Source organism: Quercus suber, unplaced genomic scaffold (assembly GCF_002906115.3).
Source record: "Quercus suber isolate HL8 unplaced genomic scaffold, Cork oak 2.0 scaffold_774, whole genome shotgun sequence".
Classification (NCBI taxonomy): Eukaryota; Viridiplantae; Streptophyta; class Magnoliopsida; order Fagales; family Fagaceae; genus Quercus; species Quercus suber.
The window spans coordinates 216355-239152 of NW_027070210.1; the positions used below are offsets into that span (position 1 = coordinate 216355).

General features: G+C 36.2%; 2 protein-coding genes across 2 annotated transcripts; one reads left to right on the forward strand and one right to left on the reverse strand.

The window, feature by feature from the left end:
* Positions 1–14225: 14225 nt before the first annotated feature.
* Positions 14226–16229, reverse strand: LOC112031836 (probable disease resistance protein At5g45490). Its single transcript, XM_024064573.2, has one exon. The coding sequence runs from the start codon at positions 15994–15996 to the stop codon at positions 14878–14880; it is 1119 nt and encodes a 372-aa protein (XP_023920341.1). The 5' UTR covers positions 15997–16229; the 3' UTR covers positions 14226–14877.
* A 3830-nt stretch (positions 16230–20059) lies between these two features.
* On the forward strand, positions 20060–20790 carry LOC112031929 (uncharacterized). Its single transcript, XM_024064663.1, has 2 exons — positions 20060–20392; positions 20575–20790. Exons 1-2 carry the CDS (start codon positions 20060–20062, stop codon positions 20788–20790), a joined length of 549 nt encoding a protein of 182 aa, XP_023920431.1.
* The last annotated feature ends 2008 nt before the right edge of the window (positions 20791–22798 follow it).

A 22798-nucleotide genomic window follows, 5' to 3' on the forward strand; every position in this document is an offset into this window, starting at 1 on the left:
TATTACAAGACTAGACTTGACATATTCAGTGCATAAGCTTAGTCAATTTATGTCTAAGCCTAGAAAACCCCATTTGGATGCAGCTTACAAGGTGCTACAGTATATTAAGGGCTATCTTGGACAAGGAATTTTATTGTCCTCAAAGTCTGATTTCCATTTAAAATGGTACACTGATGCAGATTGGGCAGCATGTGTGGACACTAGAAGATCAACAACAGGCTATTGTATCTTCCTAGGTGATTCTTTAATTTCATGGAAGTCTAAAAAGCAGCCCATTGTTTCCAGATCTTCTGCAGAGGCTGAGTATAGGACAATGGCTGTGACAGTATGTGAGATAACTTGGTTGATTGCATTGTTAAAGGATCTTGAGGTCTATCACCCACAACCAGCCTTGCTTTACTGTGATAATCAGGTTGCAATTTATATAGGGGAGAATCTTGTGTTCCATGAACGAACAAAGCATATTGAGATAGACTGTCATTTGGTTAGAGATAAGGTGCAAGATAGAATGATCAAACTGTTTTATACTCCCACTCATACTCAGTTAGCAGATTTACTTACAAAAGCCCTCAATGCTCAACAATTAGCTTATTTGCTCGACAAAATGAGCATAATCAATATACATGGATCTGGTGCTAACCTTGAGGGGGGATGTAAAGATATTAAAGTTAAAGGCAAGGTTAGAGCAACAGTGACACAAGAAGGCAGTGATGCAACAGTGAAGTGCCAGCAAGATGAAGCAAGTGTAGCAAGTGTTAGTGTGATGTGCAAAGTGATGTGCAAAACGACATGAGTAGCTGAGTGACTTGTAGTTTAGATTGTATTAGTTATTTATGATTCACACGTGGGTGCTACACGTGCAGTAGTTGATATAACTTCCTGTAACTGCCTAGCGCATAATTTGGGAATTAGTTTTCTTCATTCAGTCAATATAAATATAGGGCTTTGTACAAATTTTAATTCAATTGATTCAATAGAAAAATCATAGAGATTTAAAGAAATTCTCTCTATCTCTCATTCTCTATCTCTCTCAATTCCATAAGCATTTTTCTACTTCTTCTTCTCTATTTTTCTATTCTCATAATTTGTGTGATTTGATTTCGAGGAATTGATCAGCAAGTCTCTCTCGGCCGAGTCACACCGTTGCTGGTTAGGAAAAGAAGAACAATTGCCCAGATTTGGGTTTTCATTTCCCTTCCACTTGTTCCAAATATTGAACATACGAAGCCGTTGAAATTTAGATGCACATTGATGTTGCGATTTTTCCAAATATTCTCAAAAATGAAAATCAAGATAATGTTTAGGGAATCTGGGTTGTCATTTCTAGACATGGGTTATTGCAAATCTGGGTTTTGGTTGTACATTATTTTAAATATGTACATTAGTTGAATTACATGTTTAAAGAAATTTTTGGTTGAATTGATATAGTTGATTGTTTCTTTAAATAATCTATAAAGAAATTTTGTATTAAGATAACGAATTTTGGTTAAAGAGTTCAACTATTCAAGATTACAAATTGTATTTTCCTATTTATTTATTTTTGTTTTCCTAAAGATTAAATTAATTTTTGTTTATGAAGTATTTTATTCATTTTGATGAGTTTGATATAAATTTTTTATTTTAAGTTTTTGTTTTTTGACATAGAGTTTTAGTAATTCAAATGCTCATGTGGATCTTTTTTTACTGTTAATCAAATGCTACGTCCACAACATTTTTACAACAAATCATAGGTGGTTAGTTGTTATTGGTTCAAATTTAAATCTAACACTAAAATTACTCTTTTGTCCTAATAATAACAACCAGTAACAACCTACCACTTAGGATTTGTTATAAAAATGTTGTTAAAATGTTGTGGACATATCATTTCTCATTATTTTATTGGCCATGTAAGATTCAAGTGCGCTAACTGTACACTCCGTCTGCTACGTAGACATTTTCCGTTAGTGAGAAAAAAAGTAAAGACCAAATTGATTGTAAGTTGAAAATAACAAGAACTAAATTGATTCCTACCAAAATATAGAGACTAAATTAACTATGACTCTAAAATGTAGGGACTTAAATGGTATTTTCGCCTTAATAAAAAGATATATTTGATATATTGGTTTATTAGGTAAAGAGTGACTTTTTTATTTTTATTTTTTTTGGCTATAGAAAGAAAACAATATATATTGAATTATGTTAAAGGCATACTTCTTGTTTATTTATTTGCTTAAACGAGATGAAATTATTATATAAACCTTTATATGTTTACATTGTACTTATAATATAAATTTATATTGTAGACACACAAAAATAGCAAATATTGTACATGTAGGGATAAGGGCCCAAAAATTCATATATTGGGTCTTGGGCCTTATTCGAAGGCGCTAACATGTCAGAGAAGAGACAAATAGAGTTGAGAAATTCTAGTTTAAAGTCTCACGAGTAAGAAATAAATAGAAGGTGGTCCGAGGAGCAACTCCTCCTCAGCTATGGTTGATACGCGTCAAGCCTGAATTCCCGCTGTAAGAATAAGCTCCATAGAAGCTCCAGTGATGGAAGCATGCCTCGGAGACACACAAGAACGAAGGGGACTCGAAATATCTAAGGAAAAGCTGCTGCCACCGCATTAAATGCATTGTAGCTGCTTTTCTGGCTGCATTTATGTGGAGAAGACCCCTGAATAGTGTTTCCTTGGTCACCGCAACTCACAGAGGGGCCAGAGGAGATGTCTGATGGGACAAGTACTCAAGTAGCAACCCAAATTGTTGACAAGTGTAGGGTAAGGATTGCCTAAGAGGGACTATATAATAAAGAAACCCCTCTAGGGGGATGGAGACCAGTTTGATTGATCTATGCAAATATTTGTCTCCTCGACAATAAGTTGACACCATTTTTACATGCTTTTTTCTTGCATGATTGTCTTTCAAACATTTCCCAACTGTTGTTAGATTCTCTAGGGCCTAGTTCTTAGACACACTCTCTACAAATTCATTGTGCTAGGCTCATTAACCCACAATCCCATACATATTGGGCTTGGGCTGCAAACCGTGCCCATACAATACATATTTACCATAAGTGTACAGTATATATCACTTTTTGCAAATATATATAACATTTGTCATCTTTTATGTGATCGTACCGTACAATATAAAAGAATGATTTTTTCGTATAAAAAAAAAATTTATTTTATTATATAAAACGGAAAATTCTTAGTTCACAAAAATTCCTAGTTATCTAAATCAAGCCGTACAAACATAGATTAGTACAAAAAAAAAGCCATTAAAGGCATACCAAACACTATAAGACACTTTCAATCCAAAAAAAAACTATATAACGCGCAAAATATAGATAGCATCATAACGCGCACGTACACAATTGATTGCCTCCAGCAAAATCCTGGAGACAATCACTACAAAAAAATTGGCCTATGGGCGCGGTTAAAAAACGCGGCTACAGGTCCTCCAATTGTTAACTAACTAAAAACGCAAACAAACATAGCAAGGTCCTCCATAGAACCCTGATACACATCCTCGGTCCCCGATCAGATTCTTGATACTCTCCCTCTTTGGACAGTTTAATTTGACGAAAAAGCTCTCCAAGTTTCAAGGGAAAAAAAAAATAGTTGGTGCAATTTAGTTATTTTTTTATGCATTTCTCGCTTTGGATTCAAGAAGGATATCGATTGTACTAATAAACAGAATATTAACCTGCAGTACTTACAAGCAAGAATAAACAGCATGCACACGCAGCACAGCAAGAATATTCAAATTTACATATATCATTGCTAACTCAAACTCAAAAGTAAACACGGAAATCACGATTTGGTTGAGCATGTATATAGTTCTAAACCTCGACTGCCAAGTAAAGAATAGCAGCAGACATCTCTCATTCGCACAAAAGAGATATGCCTGAAAGTGGAATCGAAAATAAAAGCAGTTAAAGTTTATCTTCCATATGGCAAAGCAATCAATTAAGATAAGTCCAGGAGAAAAAAATTCAATTGCCAAGTCAAGAATAGTTTTAGAGCAGCGCAACGAGACTTGCATTGCAAATTGAAGAAAAAGTAAAAAAGCAGGACAGAGCACATAGGTGAAAGTAACATTAGCAATTTAGAAGATAAAAGCGAGGAAAGAACTCCGAATGCCAAGTAAGGAACACTACCAGCAGAGAGCTCATCTTCACGCAGAAGTCAAGAAAAAGTACACGAAGACTTTGCACAAATTAATAGACTGTCTTGCAAATCAAAAACGGTCTTGTTAACAATCAATAGTGTCCAAATTCATTGTTTACGTTCAATTACAAATTGCAATGCACACTTTCCCCCCAAAAAATCAATAATTTATTACTTGGAACTTACAAATTTATTGTGATTATGTTAGTTTTTCTTAACATTTGTATACATTCAAATTTTTATTTAGGAAAATTACACTTTATCTTCTTAAGCTATACCTATATTATACTTATCTCATAAACTATAAGAATGCATACTATGCTCATAAATTATTACCTTTTGGCCTTGCACACTTTGCACCCTACCATTTAGTTGGCTGTTAATAATTTGGACAGAATTTACGTGACAACTCACAGGAGGCATATAGTAAAAGACCAAATTGCCCCCTCTTAATCTCTTAAAACAACCCTGCTCCCCCTCTCATGTTCAGTTTCAGTTCTATGCTCCTATCTTTCTCCTCTGTTTCTTTTTCTTATTAATTTCTTAAACCATGTGCTTATCACAAAGGTTAGGGATTAAGAAGATAACGTATCGATGTTGAGCAAAAATTGAATTTGGATTTAATTTATAGATTTTCAAACATTACTGGAACTCGTGGCTACACATAAAAAAAAAAAAATGCCAATTGTATATTGAAAGTTCAATATGGGTATGAAACACCCTTGAACGTTTAGACCCCAAATAACAAAATTACCAATTCAAGCTTAATATCAAATGATTAACGTGCGGAACATGAATATAAGCTAAACACAGAATTGATAAACAATATAAGCCAAATATAAACACATCCACAGCAGTAAATATAAGGCAAAGATAAAGGGAAGGAAGATGCAAACACACGGACAACACACGATATGTTATCGAAGAGGAAACTGAAGTCCTCGGCGAAAAACCTCTCTGCCGCCCTCCAAGCGGTCAAATAATCCACTAAAGAATGTAGTTGAGATACATGAACAGCAGAAGACCCTCCAAGCCTAATCTACCCAAGTACCTAAGCCCTCCAAGCTTCTTGGTCCAACGAGGTTACGCCGAACCTATTTCTTCTTTAGCTTCCTGGATTCCGCTATAGCCCATAGCATTAACCAATTAGATTGGTTCCTTCCTAACTGCTTCCCAAAGCACCAAATAAACCTTCTCACGGATATGGGTATGGTGAGAAAAGGATTTGGCTAAGAACCTCTCAAGGATATAACAATGGAGAGGGAGAGAGTAGAGGAATTTGTAGAGACTCTAAGGTAAAGATTGAGGATGAGGCAATTTTGTTTTTCTTTAGGGTTTTCTCTCACAAAATTCTCTCTGGAAGCTCTCACAATATGATGGGTATAAGGGTGTATATATAGTAGGGTGAGAAGGGAATGCAAACCATCAGTTTTTGCCAAACAGGGCAAGTTGGTGACTTGATATTGCGGCTTGGCCAAGTCGCAAAATCAAGTTGCGACGTAACGGCCTGGCCAGACTGGAACTTTTGTCCTATAGCGTGACAGCTACTAAGTGCTAAATTACAAGCAAATTGGTCACGGAATAAAGCCAATTAGATGGTTGATTAAATTCAACCTTACATATATGTATATCAAAGGAGAGCATGTATATCAATCAGAATATGTATTAACCCAATATATAAAGGAGATCATGTGCTTGTTTAAAACAAATTAAAATGAAATAAGAAAAAGAAACAGAGGAGAAAGATAGGACTGAAACTGAATGTGAGACGGTGAGAGGGAAACAACCGTATTGTCTTAGATTAAAAGGGGGTAATCTGGTCTTTTAATTATATGCCACCTTTGTAGCTATTGCATGACTTGCACGTGAGTCTAAATTTCATCCAAATTAACAGCCAACTAAATTGTGGGGTTCAAAGTCTGCATCCGCTAATAGTTTAAGGGAGTAAGTGTGCGCTTTCATAGTTTAGGAAATAAAATGTAAATTTTTTATTTTTTTTTTTAAAATGTACAAAAACATTATTTGATACAATACTAAACTCCAAGGTTTTAAATTCTGTCCTATTATGACCAAAATTTTCCATTTTAGTGCTTAATCCCTGTTTCGTTTCATTCAAAATTCTGGTCTATTTAGGTGTTTCAAACAAATTTTGGAAGAGAACAAGAGCAGGGCTAATAGTTTAGTGGGGGTAAATGTAAAAAGGGTCATAGTTTAGGGGAGGTGAAGTGTACATTCTCATAATTTAGGGGAGTTAAGTGTAGAATGAGGTATATTTTAGGGGGTAAAGTGTGCTTTCTTATAGTTTAGGGGGTAAGTGTAAAATGAGTCATATATATTTTAAGGGGATAAAATGTAATTTCCCCCAAAAAGAAACATATAGAAAAAAAATAGAAATTTGCCATGAAGTACCACGAAGGGTATGGAGTGTGAAAGTGGGAAGGTCAGTAGACCAAGATGGAGGCAATCATTGGTGAAGAAAAAGCTATGAAATTTATGGCTTTTGTTAAAGAGAAGAGAAAAATAAGATCGTAGGGAATAAATAATAATGACTATAGGAAATTTTGAGGGATTTTTTTTTTAATAAAAATTTTGTTTTTTGGTTTTATGATTTGCTTGTTTTGGTTGGTTGGCTTGAGATGTTAGTTTGTGTTTGGAAATAGATTTAGTTTTTTTTGCTAAAAAAATTTTGTTGAAAGTATACTAAAATATACTTGTATTTTGAAAAAGTGAAAAAAAAAAAGAGAGAGAAAAAAGTAAGGTTTTCGTGGTAGTAAGTGATTGGTGAATAAAACGCTAAACATGGAATCTAGGAGGGAGGGATGAATGGGACAGATGATACTGATTTTGTTTTGTTTTGTTTTTTGTTTTTGTCTTTTTTTTTTTTTTTTTTGCTCTAAGATAGAATTCTACGCTACCCTAATTTAAGTAAATGAGACATATGATACTGTTTCTGTTTCTATTGTTGCTGTTGTAGCATTTATTGTCACTATCAAGTTCCTTCTTAAAGTGACCAATGGGTAATCACTTTGAATAGGATTTGACTGTTAGACTGTGACAACTTTGATTCTCTTTGGCAGTGTTCTTTGTAAGAGCTAGAAATGTAAAGGCCAAAATCCGCTTAGAATGGTGTTGCCTGGATCTTCAAACCAAGCCCAAATAATGAATTTTTAATAGATCTGGATTCTAAACCAAGTACAACACTGAGATTGTTCCAAGTCTAAAGCTAACAGAGCTTAAGTGAGAAATAAAAGTAAAAGAACCAGGGATTCCATGAAAATACTTCCTCGGGCAAGTCCGAGGAAGGGTCTTATATTGATAAGTCAGGATAATATTGCTATACAGGGTCTTTCTTTGCTCTCTTACTTGTTCTTTTTTTCTTGGAAAATCTTCATCCCATTTTTCTGGAGGGTTCCCTTCCTTAGCTCATTCCCTTGCACCCCAACCTTCCACCTGTATGTCTCAGGGGATTCCTTAAGATACTTGTCTCATCAGGACCCTTCTGGAGGTGGTAAAGAGAGTTGTTAGCTGTGAAGTTACTATATTTCCTCATTAATGCAGCTAGTTAGGTTGGTGCAGAGTATTGAATGCGGAGGTGGGAGGTGTCTTGTTCAAAACTTTCTCCCACCACTCTTGCAGGTCTTGTACCCTCCCGTTGCTATCCCTTCCCTTATCCTTGGGCCTTTAAGGGATGCCAGTTGACCTTTGGCTCTCTTGTACTCTTTAGGTTGGCGCAGTCCTCGGAGTTTGCTTACCTGTCTTTGCCTGAATTGGGCAAATTCGTCCTTGGCTTGGACTCCTCGATCCTTGCCCCCCCCCCCCACATTCTCGTTTGCTACTATGTGGATTATTTTATTTTATCGTTATTTAGATTATGCTTGAGTGAGTTTATTTTCTTTAATTTTTTTTTTAGTTCTAAAAAAATACTTAATTACTTTTTAGTTTAAAAATAAGTTAACTAAAAATTAAAAGTTTAAAAGCTGTACATATTTATTATGAATTCCAATTAACTTAACTGATAAAATTTAGTGCCATCAAATGAGTGACTTAAATATGAATCATGCTCTTGTATATGGCTATATGAAAAAGAAATTCATTGTCATCTTGGGTTGATGATAAAGAGCAAATTAGCACTAATGGTACAGCACACATCTTTGACTTGTGTTTTTGGTTGGTCATTGAATGTGGTTGGTATTGATAAAATTATTAATTACAAACACATAGCATTTTTACAATTTATTGAATTGGTCTAAAATCACCGTCACATATCACTGCCACTATTGCAATTTTTTTTTACATAATAATCATAGTTTTTCACCTTAGTAAATTATGAAGAAAAGAAGTGCAAAATAGGACAAGGTATACCTCAAAACTAGTTTGAAAGAATCTTAATCTTCAACCCACAATGTGGTGATTTATAAAACTATCCACATATATTATTTAAACAAGTTACATGATTTATTTAAATAGTCATGTAACTAGATGTACACATAGATAAAGGAAGTTTCCTCCAAATTAGTTTGGAAATAAAAATTTCTGTAAAAATAGCCTACATAAACTGTTTGGCTTTATGTTTAGGCTTAAAAAGCTTTAAACTCCATTAAAGCTCTCTGAAAAAAATTTGCCACTTGTATATCAATTTTGTTAAAGAGTTTTTCTTCATTTTTTTTTTCAACTTTAAGATGAAATATATGTAAGTTAAACCAATTAGTGTGGTTACCGCATGACATAGGTGGTCTACACAGCTGTAACTCTAAATTATTTATTTGGTCACATAAATTTAAATTCAATATGTCATTGCAGTGTTGGAAGCAATTTTACAACTTGAAAAAGAACTTAAATTTCCTTGAGACGTCGGAAGCAAAGCAAGTAGGAAGGACCTTCATAGTTTTTTTTTTTAGGAATTTGAAGTGCGCAATCTTGATCTTGTTCGAAGTAAACTTGTTTTTAATTAAAATCTCATTAATAAGTATGAGTTTTGTAAATTAAATAAAATTGTAGTGAATGCATGTGGGGGTTTCTTGAAATTATATACTTAAATGTGAGATTTTATGAAGGTAGGAGTTTAGAAAATAAATGAATTGGGAGTTAGGCCTAGGGATTGCTTGGTATAGTATATATACCCCATATACCCATCAATTCCGAAGCAAGAACGAAGAAAAGAAATACAAGTAAAAAAGAGTTTTCTTACTCTTTCCTCTCCATTGTCTCTTCCTCTGTGTGCTTAATTTGCGAGTGTGAGTCGCTTCCTTTAAGTTTTGTGTGAGTGTTTGGGAGTGCAAGTGAGAAAAGACCCACCAAATTTCCAACAGATATTAAACAAAAATAAATAAAGCTTTCCAATCTCAATAGAAATTTTTATATATATATATATATATAAAGTGATCCTATATGAAAAATCAAAAAGTGAAGTCCTGGAGAATGCAAAATAAAACTAGAGAATGAATTCAAATAATGCACTTATTAGCAACAAAAAGAAAATTGAAGATTTACTTTGCTCTCTAACTTAGTTAGTAGTTGAAATCTCAGATTTGTGTGAAACACACGAGCTTGTTTTGACCTCCATTTAAAAATTATGGCTTAATTGCTTTTACTCTAACTTATCTAAGTGTGGAACAAGAGTAAATGAAGCGCAATCACCGAATCTACTCTAGTGCATACTTATGAACAATAAAAGTAAAGCACAAGAGTAAGGGAAGAGAGATGTAAATACAAGATAATACCAAGATGTGTTATCGAAGAGGAAATCGAAGAATTCAATGAAAAACCTCTTCGCGACCCTCCAATTAGTTGAAATCGATTCACTAGAGAATAAGTTGAAATACACGAATAACAAAAGACCCTCTAAGTCTAGTCTACCAAATGTACTTGAGCCCTTCAAACTCCTGCTGCCAACGGACTTCTCGGAGTCTTGTCTTCACTAGCTTTTTGGATCCCACAATACCACCCGATTGCATCTGTCAAGCTTCACTGGCTTCTTTTGGCAAATCCCTAAAACTTCCCAAGCTCCAAAACACTCTCTACACTCTGAAAATGTGTGGGTTATGTTTGGATACAAATCTCCTCTCAAGGTATAACAATGAGAGAGAAAAAGAAAAAGAGACTACAATAATTTCTCTCTAAAGGATGAAATGCAGTTTAATACTTGACTCTTTAGCTTCCAGTATGTGCTTCTCACGTGACCTTTTCGCGAGAACCTTTCTTGCGAGCTAGTCGCGAAACTGCACTGATTTTCATTTTATGCTTGATTCTTCACCAACTTAATACTAAATTCAATAAAATAAAATCCCATAAAATACAAGGAAAATGGTAGTAATCAATTTGGTCCTTATTATTTTCAACTTATAGTTAATTTGGTCCATATTATTGACTTATTAACGAAAAATGTTTATGTGACAGATGAATGCACATGAATGCACAGTTGGCGCGAAAAATGTACACGAATGCACACGAAAAATATGCATGACATAGATGGTCTAAACAACTATAACCATAGTTTTAAAAACCGGACTGGACTGGCCTGTTCAATCGGTTTGACTGTGACCCGATATGTATACCAGTTCGATTATCATAAAAAACCAAAAATATGAAAAAAAAAATAAAAAAAACCTAGGAAACCACAGTTCAACCAGGAAACTCGAGAACCGAAACAGTCAAATCGTTTTTCAACAGTTCTCTAACTTAGATACAAAACAGTCAAAATTGCTTAAAAAAAATTACCAAGCCAGCATCGCCGACCACCTCAAGAAAAATTAGTAGATTGGAACTCGGATCTAATGTCTTTGACTGACAGATATTTGTGCAAAGCTTTCAAGTTTCAAGTTGAGAGATAAAAAAAAAAAAGTTTTGAGGGAAGAAAAAGGAGGCTGTGAATACTTGAGTCTTGGTACCGTACTTGCACTAGTGAAAAACCAATCCACAGAACTATTGAAAAAACTCAAAAGCCAAGTATCAATGAAAGGCATAAAAGGCCATCTATTAAAGTATTAATGCTTGGCAGTTGGCACTTGGGAATTGGGTTGGGTACTTTGGGAGATGTACAACCACGCATGTTAGCCAAGGGTTTCATTTTTTTATTTTTAGTGTGTACTGTACGTTTGTGTTACTTCTTTTTTTTTTTGTTGAATAAGAGCATTCCCATTAGGGATTTTAAATGGAAAATGTAAGGGAAATTTAGCATCAAGGCACAAAAGAGCCTAGCAGCCAAACTTGTAAAAGCTGAGAATTGCAAATTTTTTTGCAATTGTGCTACAGTGTCATCCTAAATGTAGGATGACACTGTAGCACAATTGTAAAAATAAAATATTCGTTTTTATTTCTTTATTTTTCTTTCTCATTGACATACTTCTCTCTTTATCTTTGTACTCATTCCTCTCTCTTCTTTATCTTCTCTATTTTCTCCATTTCTCCCTCTTCTATTTTCTCTCCTCTCTCCGTTCTTCTATGTCTGTTGGCATGGCGTGGCGTGGCATGGTTGTCGTTGAGATCGGCATGATGGGTTTGTTGCCATGGGTAATGGGTTTACTGATCGGTGTGGTGGCGTGGTTGTCAACGAGATTGAAGTGATGAGTTTTTAGATTGGCGTGGTGGCATGGTTGTCGGTGAGATTGGTTGTGGTTCTTGCAGTGGGTTTCTCTTGGTGGTTGTTGGCGTGGGTTTCATCTAAGGTTGTCGGCGTGGGTTTCTCTTGGTGATTCTTGCAGTGGTTGGTTTTTGTGGTTGTTTTGTTTTTTTCTTTGGAGAAACTTTTGTGGTTGTTGGTAGTGGGCTTGGTGGTTTTTTTTAATGGGTTTTGGTGGTTGGAATGGTGGTGGGTACTGTGATTATGGTGGTGGTATTCACCAAAAAAAAAAAAAGATTATGGTGGTGGTTGCTAGCCGGTGCCGTGGTGGGTTTGTGTGGTGGTGGTTAGGTTTTTTCGCTTGGTGTTGTAGCTAGGTTTGCTTGGTGCCATGGTTGGGTTTGCTTCGTAATGGTGGTAGCTGGGCAAGGTTTGCTTGGTGATGGTGGTAGCTGAGTTTTCTTGTAGTGGCTTAGTTTTTTTAATTATTTTTATGAAGGAGGAAGAGAGACAGAGAGAAAGAGGAGAGAGGAAAGGAAAAGAGAGAAAAAGGTAGTGAAATTAATATTTTAATGAATAGATGAGATAAATAAGAAATGGGATGTTGGGTGCATTGTAAAATGGTATGGTATAATTGATAAAATAACTTTTTGAGATGGTAAAATAGAATATGATGATATTTCCGGTTGTGAATGCTTTAAGTTTGTTAATAACTTAATTTTGATTAATAAAGGAATACAAATACAAACATATTTTTTAAACAATAAAATAATGATTTGTATTTTAACATTTAGGCTACTATCATCTGATTAAACACCCTTTTATTTAGAATAGATCTTGAAACTACAATTAAATTACTTATTCTTAATACTGTTGTAAAAAAATGATAAATAAAACAAAAAGATATAACATTGCTATTATTTTTGTAATGTTAATTTTGATTATTTATACTTTCTTTCCCTTTCCCATCTAGTATAAGATATGAAACTCATTTATAAAATTTTAATATCTGTTTGGATATATTTGATAAGTTGTTATTTATTTTATAATTTTAAAATAATTAATTAAATTATTTATGACATCATCGGTTCAACTATCGGTCCGACCTCGGTTGGACCAAAAAATCGAGAACCACAACCTTTTTCGGTTTTGTCACCGTTCTGGTTTTTAAAACCATGACTATAACTCTGAATTATATTCTTGGTGACATGATTTTAGATTCAATATGTGTTACTGCCGTGCTAGAAGCAATTTTACAAGTTGGATTGGAACTTAACTTTCCTTGAGATAGAAGCAAATTAAGAAGGGTCTGTATAGTTTTTTTATAGGAATTCCAGGTACATGATCAATAGAAATTTAGTTAGAAAAATAACTGATCATAACGAAAAATGCAAATAGAGAAAGTCTTGGAGAATGTAAAACAAAACTAGAGAATGAAATCAAGTAATGCACTTATTGACCATTGACCACGCAAGAAATATGAAGGTTTTGATTTGCTATCTAACTTATTGACCATTGACCGCACAAGTAATGCACTTAATTGATATCTAACTTACACAATTGTAAGTTGTAATTCTGAATGATTTATTTGGTCACATGTGTTTAGATTTAATGTGTCATTGTAGTGCTCGAAGTAATTTTATAACTTGGAATAGAACTTAACTTTACTCATAATAGATGCTATGAGTAAAGATACGTACTTCTTGATTATATTAATTAAAATGATAGCTTTAGAATTTTCTTTAAAAAAAAAAAAAAAAACCTTTACTTGTGAAGGAATCAATTATAGAAAGCAGGAAGGGCCTTGCAAAGTTCATTTCTTTTTAGGAATTCTTGGTTCAAGATCTTTATATTAAATCAATTAAATAAAGCTTTCCAAACTCAACATAAGTCCGTGAGAATGCAAAAGAAAACTAGAGAATGGTATCAAATAATGCACTTAATATAAACACAAGAAAAATGAAGATTTACTTTGCTATCTAACTTAGACAAAAGTGCTATGAAATTAACATAGTTGACATCTCTAATGCCAAAATTAGAATGAAAAGTTAAACTAATCAGTATTGTGATTCCATGGCATAGATAGTCTACACAAGTGTAACTCTGAATTATTTATTTGTTCACATGAGTTTAGATTCAATATGTCACTGCAGTGCTGGAAGCAAGTTTACAAGTTGGAATAGAACTTAACTTTTCTTGAGATGGAAGCCAAGCTTGTAGGAAGAGCCTTCAAATTGAGAAATTATACAGTTTTCATGATGGATCACATTATTTATTCACCATTCCATTAAAATAATATCACATGTTTAAAATTGTTGAGTCTACATTCAGTTGTTTTTTTTTTTTCTTTTTTTTTTCAGACTCAGCAATTTTAAATAAGTGAGAGTTTTTTAGTGGAATGATGGACAAATAACATGATCTACCATGAGAATATTATAATTTCTCCTTCAAATTAAGCTTTTCAAACTTGATAGAAATTTAGTTATAGAAATAATTGTTCCTAACGAATATTGAAAAAAAAAAAAATTGGAGAATGCAAAAGAAAGCTAGAGATTGATATTAAATAATACACTTATTATTAGGAACACAAGATAATTGAAGATTTCATTTATTAAAAAAAAGTAAATTATATTTTAAACCCTAAATTTTAAGGTGGTATCAAATTAAACCTTATAGTTTCATTAGTTTTAAATTAGATTATTAACTTTTAAAATTGTATCAATTTAAATCTTCAATCAAATTTGAATATCAAACTCCAAATCTATGGTTTAAATTTATACAATTTTAAAAATTTATGATATTTGAAACTAAGAAAAGTATAAGGTTTGGAGTTTAATTTGAAATGTTATAAATTATATAGGATTTAATTTGAAACCACCTTAGAATGTTGGATTTAAAATCAATTTACTTAAAATGAAAGGTAGTGGATAGACATGGAAACTAACACCAATTTCAGACAGAGAGAATTTTGAAGCTAAAAGAAGGGCAAGAAGAAACCCATTGGAAAACACAAATGCGATTTAATTTGTTCCTGAAGCTGCTTCTTCAATGATTTCATTGTGTGCGGCTCCCTCTTGATGAGGTCCGGGTTCCGCTTCTGCTGGAAGTTCTTCTGATTTAATCTGCTTATCATCTTTGGAGCCAATGGAACTTCTTGGGTCTTTCTCTAGTTGTTTTTTGGGTTTGCTCCTCCTGGATCTTCTTCAGATTTAATCTTCACATCATCTTTGGGACTTCTTGCGTCTTCACCTTCAGGTTGAGCTTTTTGTTCTGCGGTTTCATTCTTCAATTCTTCTTTGGAGCCAGTGGGACTTCCTGTTTTGTTCTTCTCTTCAGGTTCTTCAGATTTAATCTTTCCCATCATCGTCGCAGCTAATGGAAGACCAGCACACTTTTTCAGAAATTCTTTTTCTAGGTCATTTTTTAACTTCTGTTCGTCCTTTACGTGGTCATTGAAAATTGAGGCGCAGCTCTTTGGGTCTAAAAGTGGCCGAAGATGAAGCAAGTTTTTCTCTCCAACCATTACCTTCGCTAAATTTTCATCCCTGCTCGTAACGATGACTGTTCCCCCATGTCCTTTAGGCAATCCAAAGGCAAGACATTTACCCCATTTCTCTTTTTCAGTAATTGGAGAATCCAAATCTGCGAGCCACTTGTTTCTCTCCTTAAAAGCATCAGCCTTCTTTTTTTTTTTATCAGAATCATTACCCTCCTCTTTTTTTTGATCAGCATCATCACCCTCCTTAATAGCATCGTCACCCTTTTTCTTTTTTTGATCAGCATCATCGCCCTCCTTAATAGCATCATCACCCTTCTTTTTTTTATCAGCATCATCACCCTCCTCAATAGCATCATCAAGCACAATCAGATATTTCTTTCCAGTCAATTGCAAGTGAAGGGCATAGAGTAGACTGCTGAGGCGATCAGCCTCAGGTACTGAATCTGAAATTGATTGAATGGTTTTGTCATCAACTCCAAGACAGGTCAGCATTCTCCAAACAGTTGTTGTCTTGCGGTCTCCATATTCAGTGGGCTTCCAGGACATGCAAACCCAAATCCTGGGGAGGAAGTTGGCCGGTTGTACTTCTGAGTACTTGTTGAAAAGTACTTGGCAAAGAGTTGTTTTGCCAACACCACGCTTCCCAACGATTGCAACTGCCTTGAACTGATCACTACTTTGGCTCTGCTGAACCATTTTTTCCAAAGAAATCAGTTGAGTGTCAAATCCATGAACCTTCTTAGCATCTACTAACCGGGAACTCCGTCGGTATGAGTTATGGGACATTTTCACGTCTTCAGCTCCTACCTTCAATCAATATTTAGAGCAGAGAACTTAAGAGATTCTTTCAGGCCCAAGGAAGTGGCTCCGTGGTTGAAGTTTTCGTTGGACTATTTCTTTTTTTGTGGAGAAAATAGAAATGTTATATATATGGACTACTGCTCGGCAACGATCATTATAGATGCTTATGGAAACTGTGGTTATGATCTGAAGATGGTTTTGTAGTTCCGTATGGAGAATGTGGTGTCTAGGTTGTTGATGCCGAGCCTACTTTTGAAGTTATTTACCAAAGACGCATAAGAAGAATACTTGGCTAGGTCATAAATCTAAATTCCATACCTTACCTATATCCACCCTCACAAGGATACTTGGGTAGTGAGCTTTTTGGTCCGGAGCATGAAATTATAAATTCGAAGGTTTTAGATTCAATTTACCACATTATTGTTTTTTGGGATTTCAAGAGTATCTTATGGGCAAGGAGTAATTCAGTCAAAGGCTAACTAGGACACTATTTCTTTATATCTATAAAAACTCATCTTTATCCCTTTGCCAACAAAAGATCCATGCACGTCACCACAAGGTACAACACTACAACCCACTTTACATCATGACTCTAGTGAGCAAGTGTTGTGGTCAAGCTTGGACTTGGCGAAATTGAACTCAAATCCGTTAATCTGCCAAATACTAAAGATAAAAATGAGTACGGGTGTGAATATTTTTGAACTTGTGAAAAAATGGGTTAAATTGAATTGATAGGCTAAAACAAGCAAGATCATGTAATGCCCCCAAAACTAATTGTATGAGTCAAACATATGACAAAAACAACATACCTGTAAAGTTTTGGCTTACAAGTGTGCAAGGAGGCTTCACTAAACATAAAATAAAACTCTCCAAAAATAATTCAACACTTGAAACCTCCAAACAAGATCAAATCAAACTAAAAATAAAACTCATATATTACAAGACTTCCGAGGGTCATATAAAACACCAAATGTATGATATAATACAATCCTAAATTGGGAATGCTACAATCACAAAAATTATTTTATAATATTTTTACAAAAATGTTGATGTGGCTGTGAAGAAGGAGTTTGTGTTCATCGTGGGGTAGGGATTTGGGATTTTAATTTGGGTATTTTGAATTCAATTGTGTTTGACAGTGAGTGAGACTGTGAGAGTGTTGATGATAAGTGGGTCATGTGAGAGTAACGTGAGATTAATAATAGTGAAAGCTGATGTGGAAGGGCTGACGTGAAAGGACTATTTATATTTTAATTTAATTTATGTTATGTGTGCATTTTGTCTACCACCTAAGCAAATTCCGTTAGTCATCTAACGGCAGTGATTAAATTGACTGTAACTTGAAAATAGTAGAGACCAAATTAATTGCTCCTAAAATGTAAGGACCAAATTGACTGTGACACTAAAATGTAGGGACTAAAATGATATTTTTGCCTAAAGAATATGGAGATATCAAGTTGGCTACAATGGATTAGGATGGACTGAGCAATTTTAAACTCTTGCACAAGGAGAGTAGCCTTCTCCATTAGAGATGGATGAGCCGTAGAAGATCTGGTTTATTAGAGAACATTATATAGCTAGTTTTGATTTTGATAATATTAGGCTTCTAATGGAGGGTAGGGGTTTAGGGAATTGGATTAAGGGTATCCAAGGTGAGATTAATTCTTTGAGAAAGAAATGTATTTCATAAAGGAATTGTTTAGATCCATTTGTTGATTATGTAGCAGATCAATTTGTGATTACCAATTATGCTAATTACATTTATAAAAAAATGCTGATTATATGATCACAACTTAAACATTATTAACCAAACACATCAAGTCACCAAATCTAAAACTAAAGCAATCAAAGCAATAATCACAATGATATGGTGACAAAGTGGAAAATTGATAGAGAACACTCCAAAGTAAAAACCGCTATAACGACACCCTTACCCCCATGCAACCAATATTTAATTATTTTATTCAATTATCCATATTTAGTGATGCACAGTGCGCACCCTAACAAGAGAAATTTAAATTGAATCAACTTGTTTTGAGGCGTAGTGTACAATGACAAGGGGAAAAAAACACAAAAGCCCATTGCATATTTACGTGGGTCCAAGGAATGTGATAATTAGCCCAATGGGCCAAATAGACAATAAAAAGTGGGTAAGTAGAGATCGGAGGTAAAAGTGAGATTAGGAAATTTTATATTACTAGTTATTATATTACTTTTTCATCTTATTGGAGGTGAAAGTGGGGCCCGTGGGCTAATAGTCATGGGGAAAATTCTTAGGTAGTCTCGGAATATAGTAAAATGGTACTCCCTCCTCTCATATTCATGGTGGACCATACCATAAATTTAATGAGGGACCTCACCATAAATGTGAGAGGAGAAAGCATCATTCTCCGTGCTCCGGGAGTACCTAAGAATTACTCTAGTCATGAGAACCAACCACTAGTTATTATATTACTTTTTCCTCTACCTGGTGTCACCATTTTTGTTTGCCGCGATCTTTGAAGGGACAAGACGCGATTTGGTTGATGAAATCAGAGATCATTTAGGACTTCTGTGAAAATGGAATAGATTCGTAAGAAATTGTAAAGAGCGCAAAGTCAAAAGAAAAGTTACATTAATAAAACCAATTGCACCAATTTGCGTCTATTTTAATATAAGTCTATTTTAATATAAGAACGTACTTTTTCTATTTTATACAATTATTTTTTTAAAACACTCACATCAATTTATTTATTTTAGAAGATATTAGTTCTAAAAAATATTTAGAAAATATTTCAATAATATATTCATTTTGATAGGGATATTTTAGCCATAAATTTAATACTCCAAAATATCACGCAAAAAGGTCATTAGCACCCACATACCTGTCAGCTTCACGAAAACCAATGGAAGAGTTAAGCCGACGACACCATATAAGGACGACCCCACAAGGAAACCTGATAGGCATCTCCATAGGCTGACGGGAGTGGTAGGATGGAGCAGATGGCCGACAGTTGTGGAGAGGCTGACGGGTCCAGCCTGGCTTAACTTGACCCCCACAGATATCTATGTAAGGAAATTTCTTGTATCCCACAATCAACCCTAATCAAAGAAATCCCTACAAGGAAAGGATCCTGTAGAGTATGTGCATTAATGAGGATCTTCCTTACAAGGAAATATCTTCTCTACCAAGAAACGAAGGTTAGCTCTACACTGCTATAAAAACCTCAAAGCCTTTGCGAATCAAGGTACGCATAATTTATCTCACCTCTAGCACTCTAGAGTTGTAAAAGTTTTCTTACTTAACTTTTGGAGGGTATTTAGCGGTACCACACCAGTACTCTCTGCGAGGTCTTCTTTGTTTCTGTTTTGTAGATTTTGTCTAGAGCATGTGAGGACTGTGCGGCTTACAAACGATTTTTGGCATCATCAATTGGCATTGTCTATGAGAAAGAGCTAGAACAATGACAACCATACTACCACTTCCCAGACAAAGAGTTGTATGGTATTCACTTGCTTGATGACAACCAATAACCATACCGGGGAAGAACCAGGCACGGCTGCCCTTGAAAGACAGGTACAGGCCCTAGCCCCTACCAGGCACGGCTGTGGAGCACCTTACTAAGCAGAATCATGACCTAGAGGTTCAACTACGCCAAAGGTATGCTGGACCCAATAATCACAGGGAGGAGTAAGAGGGCATCAGAGCCGAAAGGAGGGGCCAAGAAGGACTAGAAGGCAGCCGTGCCCCAAGCAGGCAAGAGCGACAAGATACCAGTCGTCCATCCGTCACAGATACAACACCACCACATATGGTCGTGGAGATGCATATGATGAAGGAAATGATGGACTTCATGATAAATGCCTTCAAAGGGCGGGTGTCAAACGACCTTGATGAGTTGGTCCATCAAACGGACTTGCCCTTTACAGAACTTATCACTTCATTCCCCCTTCCTACGAAGTTTCGTATGCCACAATTAGAAGCCTATGATAGGTCAAAGGATCTCTTGGACCACCTAGAGTCATTGAAAACCCTCATGCACCTACAAAGAGTAATGGATGAGAACATATGCCGAGCCTTCCCAACTACGCAGAAGGGTCTGCAATGGTGTGGTTCAGCAGATTGATGCCTAACTCCATCAGTACCTTCAAGGAGCTGAGCACGCAGTTTGCCTCACACTTTATTGGGGGACATAGGTATAAGAAGTTTACTGCATATCTGATGAGCATCAAGCAACAAGAGGACGAGACACTGAGGTCTTACATAACCTATTTCAACAAGGAAGCCCTCTCGATAGACGAAGCTGATGACAAGATACTTGTTGCTGCATTCACCAATGGCCTGTGGAAGAGGAAGTTTTTGTTCTCTTTATACAAGAACGACCCAAAGACCATGACAGATGTACTATCAAGAAACTAAGTACATGAACGTAAAGGATGCATTGCTAGCCTGAGAAGAGAAACCCAAGAAGAGGGAAAGGCAAAAAGATGACTAGAACCAGAGACCGACGGGAGGACAGGCACTCCAAACCCCCTACTGGAAAGTTCACCAACTTCACCTTACTGACTTCCTTAATTGATCAGGTGTTAATGCAGATCAAGGATTACACGGCCTTGACATGGCCTGGTAAGTTAAAGGGAGATCTCAACAAGAGGTCCAAGGACAAATATTGCCGTTTTCTTCGGGAGCACGGTCACGACACATCTGATTACTACAACCTGAAGCAGCAGATTGAACCCCTCATTAGACAGGGGAAACTACATCGATTCGTTAGCAAAGAAAGGGCATATCTGCCATAAGAGCAGGTTGCTAGAAGGGATAACGAGCGCCCTAAGCCACCCATAGAAGACATAAGGATGATTGTAGGGGGCACTACGGCTTCAGGTTTATCCAAGAAGGCCCGTAAGACTTACCTTAAGATGGTTCAGAACGTCCAGTTGACAGGCTTCATCCTGAAAATGGCGCGAGTCGACAACCTTATAATTGGATTCTCGAAAGAAGACGCTCGACGCCTCCACCACTCGCACGACGATGCACTCGTTGTTAGTATTTAGGTAGGGGACTACAATACTCACCGGGTTTTAGTTGATAATGGAAGCTTTGCTGATATCGTCTACTACCCGGCATTCTAGCAGATGAGGATAGAGAGAAAGTGACTCATACTAGCCTACGTGCTGCTCGTTGGGTTCGGAGGAACAAGGGTATACCCCTTTGGCGAGGTCACATTGCCCGTGATAGTCGGCAACTATCCTCAGCAAATTACTGAGGATGTTACATTCCTTGTTGTCGCCTACTTGTCTGCCTACAATGCCATACTGAGCCGACCTACCCTCAACTCATGGAAGGCCGTGACTTCAACCTATTACCTGATGATTAAATTCCCCACCGAGTATGGAGTAGGAGAGGTACGCGGGACAAAGTGGCGGCACAAGAGTGCTACATAGCAATGCTGGAGATGGATAACCACTTGCAGACTATGAATATTGAAGAGCAAAGGACGGTCGCAAAGCCCATTGAAGGATTGGAGGAGATACTTCTCGAAAACTCTAGGCTCGAGCGAACAACTAGGATCGGCACCCTTGCTAGTCCGCCAGTTCGTCAAGCACTCACGGCATTCCTAAGAGAAAACCAGGATGTTTTTACTTGGAGTCATGAATACATGCCCGAGATCGATCCTTTAGTCATAGTGCACAGGTTGAATGTTTCACCTTCTTTTCCATTTATCCGTCAAAAGAAACGAGTGTTCACCAAAGAACGAGACAGGGCTATAATAGAAAAAATCCGCAAATTACAAGATGTAGAGTTCATCAGGGAGGTGTACTACCTCGACTGACTGGCTAATGTAGTGATGGTTAAAAAAGCTAATGGGAAATGAAGGATGTGTGTAGACTTCATAGATTTGAACAAGGCGTGCCCCAAGGATAGCTACCCCCTCTTGTGGGTTGACATCCTGGCAGACTTAATAGTAAGACATCAGTTATTGAGCTTCATGGATGTATTTTCTAGTTACAATTAGATCAAATTGGACGAAATTGACCTGGAGAAAACTTCGTTTATCACCAGCCAAGGCCTCTTTTGCTATAAGGTGATGTCGTTTGGTCTCAAGAATGCGGGCGCAATGTATCATAGGCTCATGAACAAAATGTTTACGCATTAGATCAGAAAAAACGTCCAAGTTTATGTAGATGACATGTTGGTAAAAAGCCAAAGGGAGGAAGACCATTTGGACGACCTCAGGGAGACCTTCGACACCCTCTGCTTTTACAACATGAAGCTTAATCCGAGTAAGTGTGCATTCGGGGTGACGGCCGGAAAGTTTTTGGGGTTCATGGTGTCTATGAGAGTTATTGAAGTCAACCTAGACAAGATTCGAGCCATAATGGAGATGGCACCACCAAGGAACGTGAAAGAAGTACAAAGCCTCAACAGTTGGTGTAGTCCCTACAACAAACAATGAGGCAAAGTAAGAAGCTTTAGTTGTAGGGCTGTATCTCACTAAAGCCATGGGGGTAACAAGTGTGATTGTGTATTGTGACTCCTAAGTGGTCACCAGCTAGGTAAACGATGATTTCGAATGCAAAGGGGAAAAGATGAAGAAGTATTTGGAGCAGGTAAGGAGACGAGTAGGTGAGTTGCAGGCCAAGTTCGTCTAGATTCCCAAGGAAGAGAACGAGAAAGCTGATCGCCTTACCAAAGCTGCCTCGGCGGAACACATGCTCATCCCCAGCAAGGTACTTTCTTTTGTCTAGCTCTCACCATTAATAGACGACGTCGGTGTGTAGGAAATAGACTCGGGAAGCAACTGGA

Excerpts from the sequence above, each read along its gene's own strand:
- LOC112031929 (XM_024064663.1), top strand. The coding sequence starts at position 20,060 with ATGCCGAGCCTTCCCAACTACGCAGAAGGGTCTGCAATGGTGTGGTTC. Across the intron at positions 20,393-20,574 it reads ACCCAAAGACCATGACAGAT|GTGTTAATGCAGATCAAGGA; the intron begins GTACTATCAAGA and ends TTAATTGATCAG.
- LOC112031836 (XM_024064573.2), bottom strand. The coding sequence starts at position 15,996 with ATGTCCCATAACTCATACCGACGGAGTTCCCGGTTAGTAGATGCTAAG.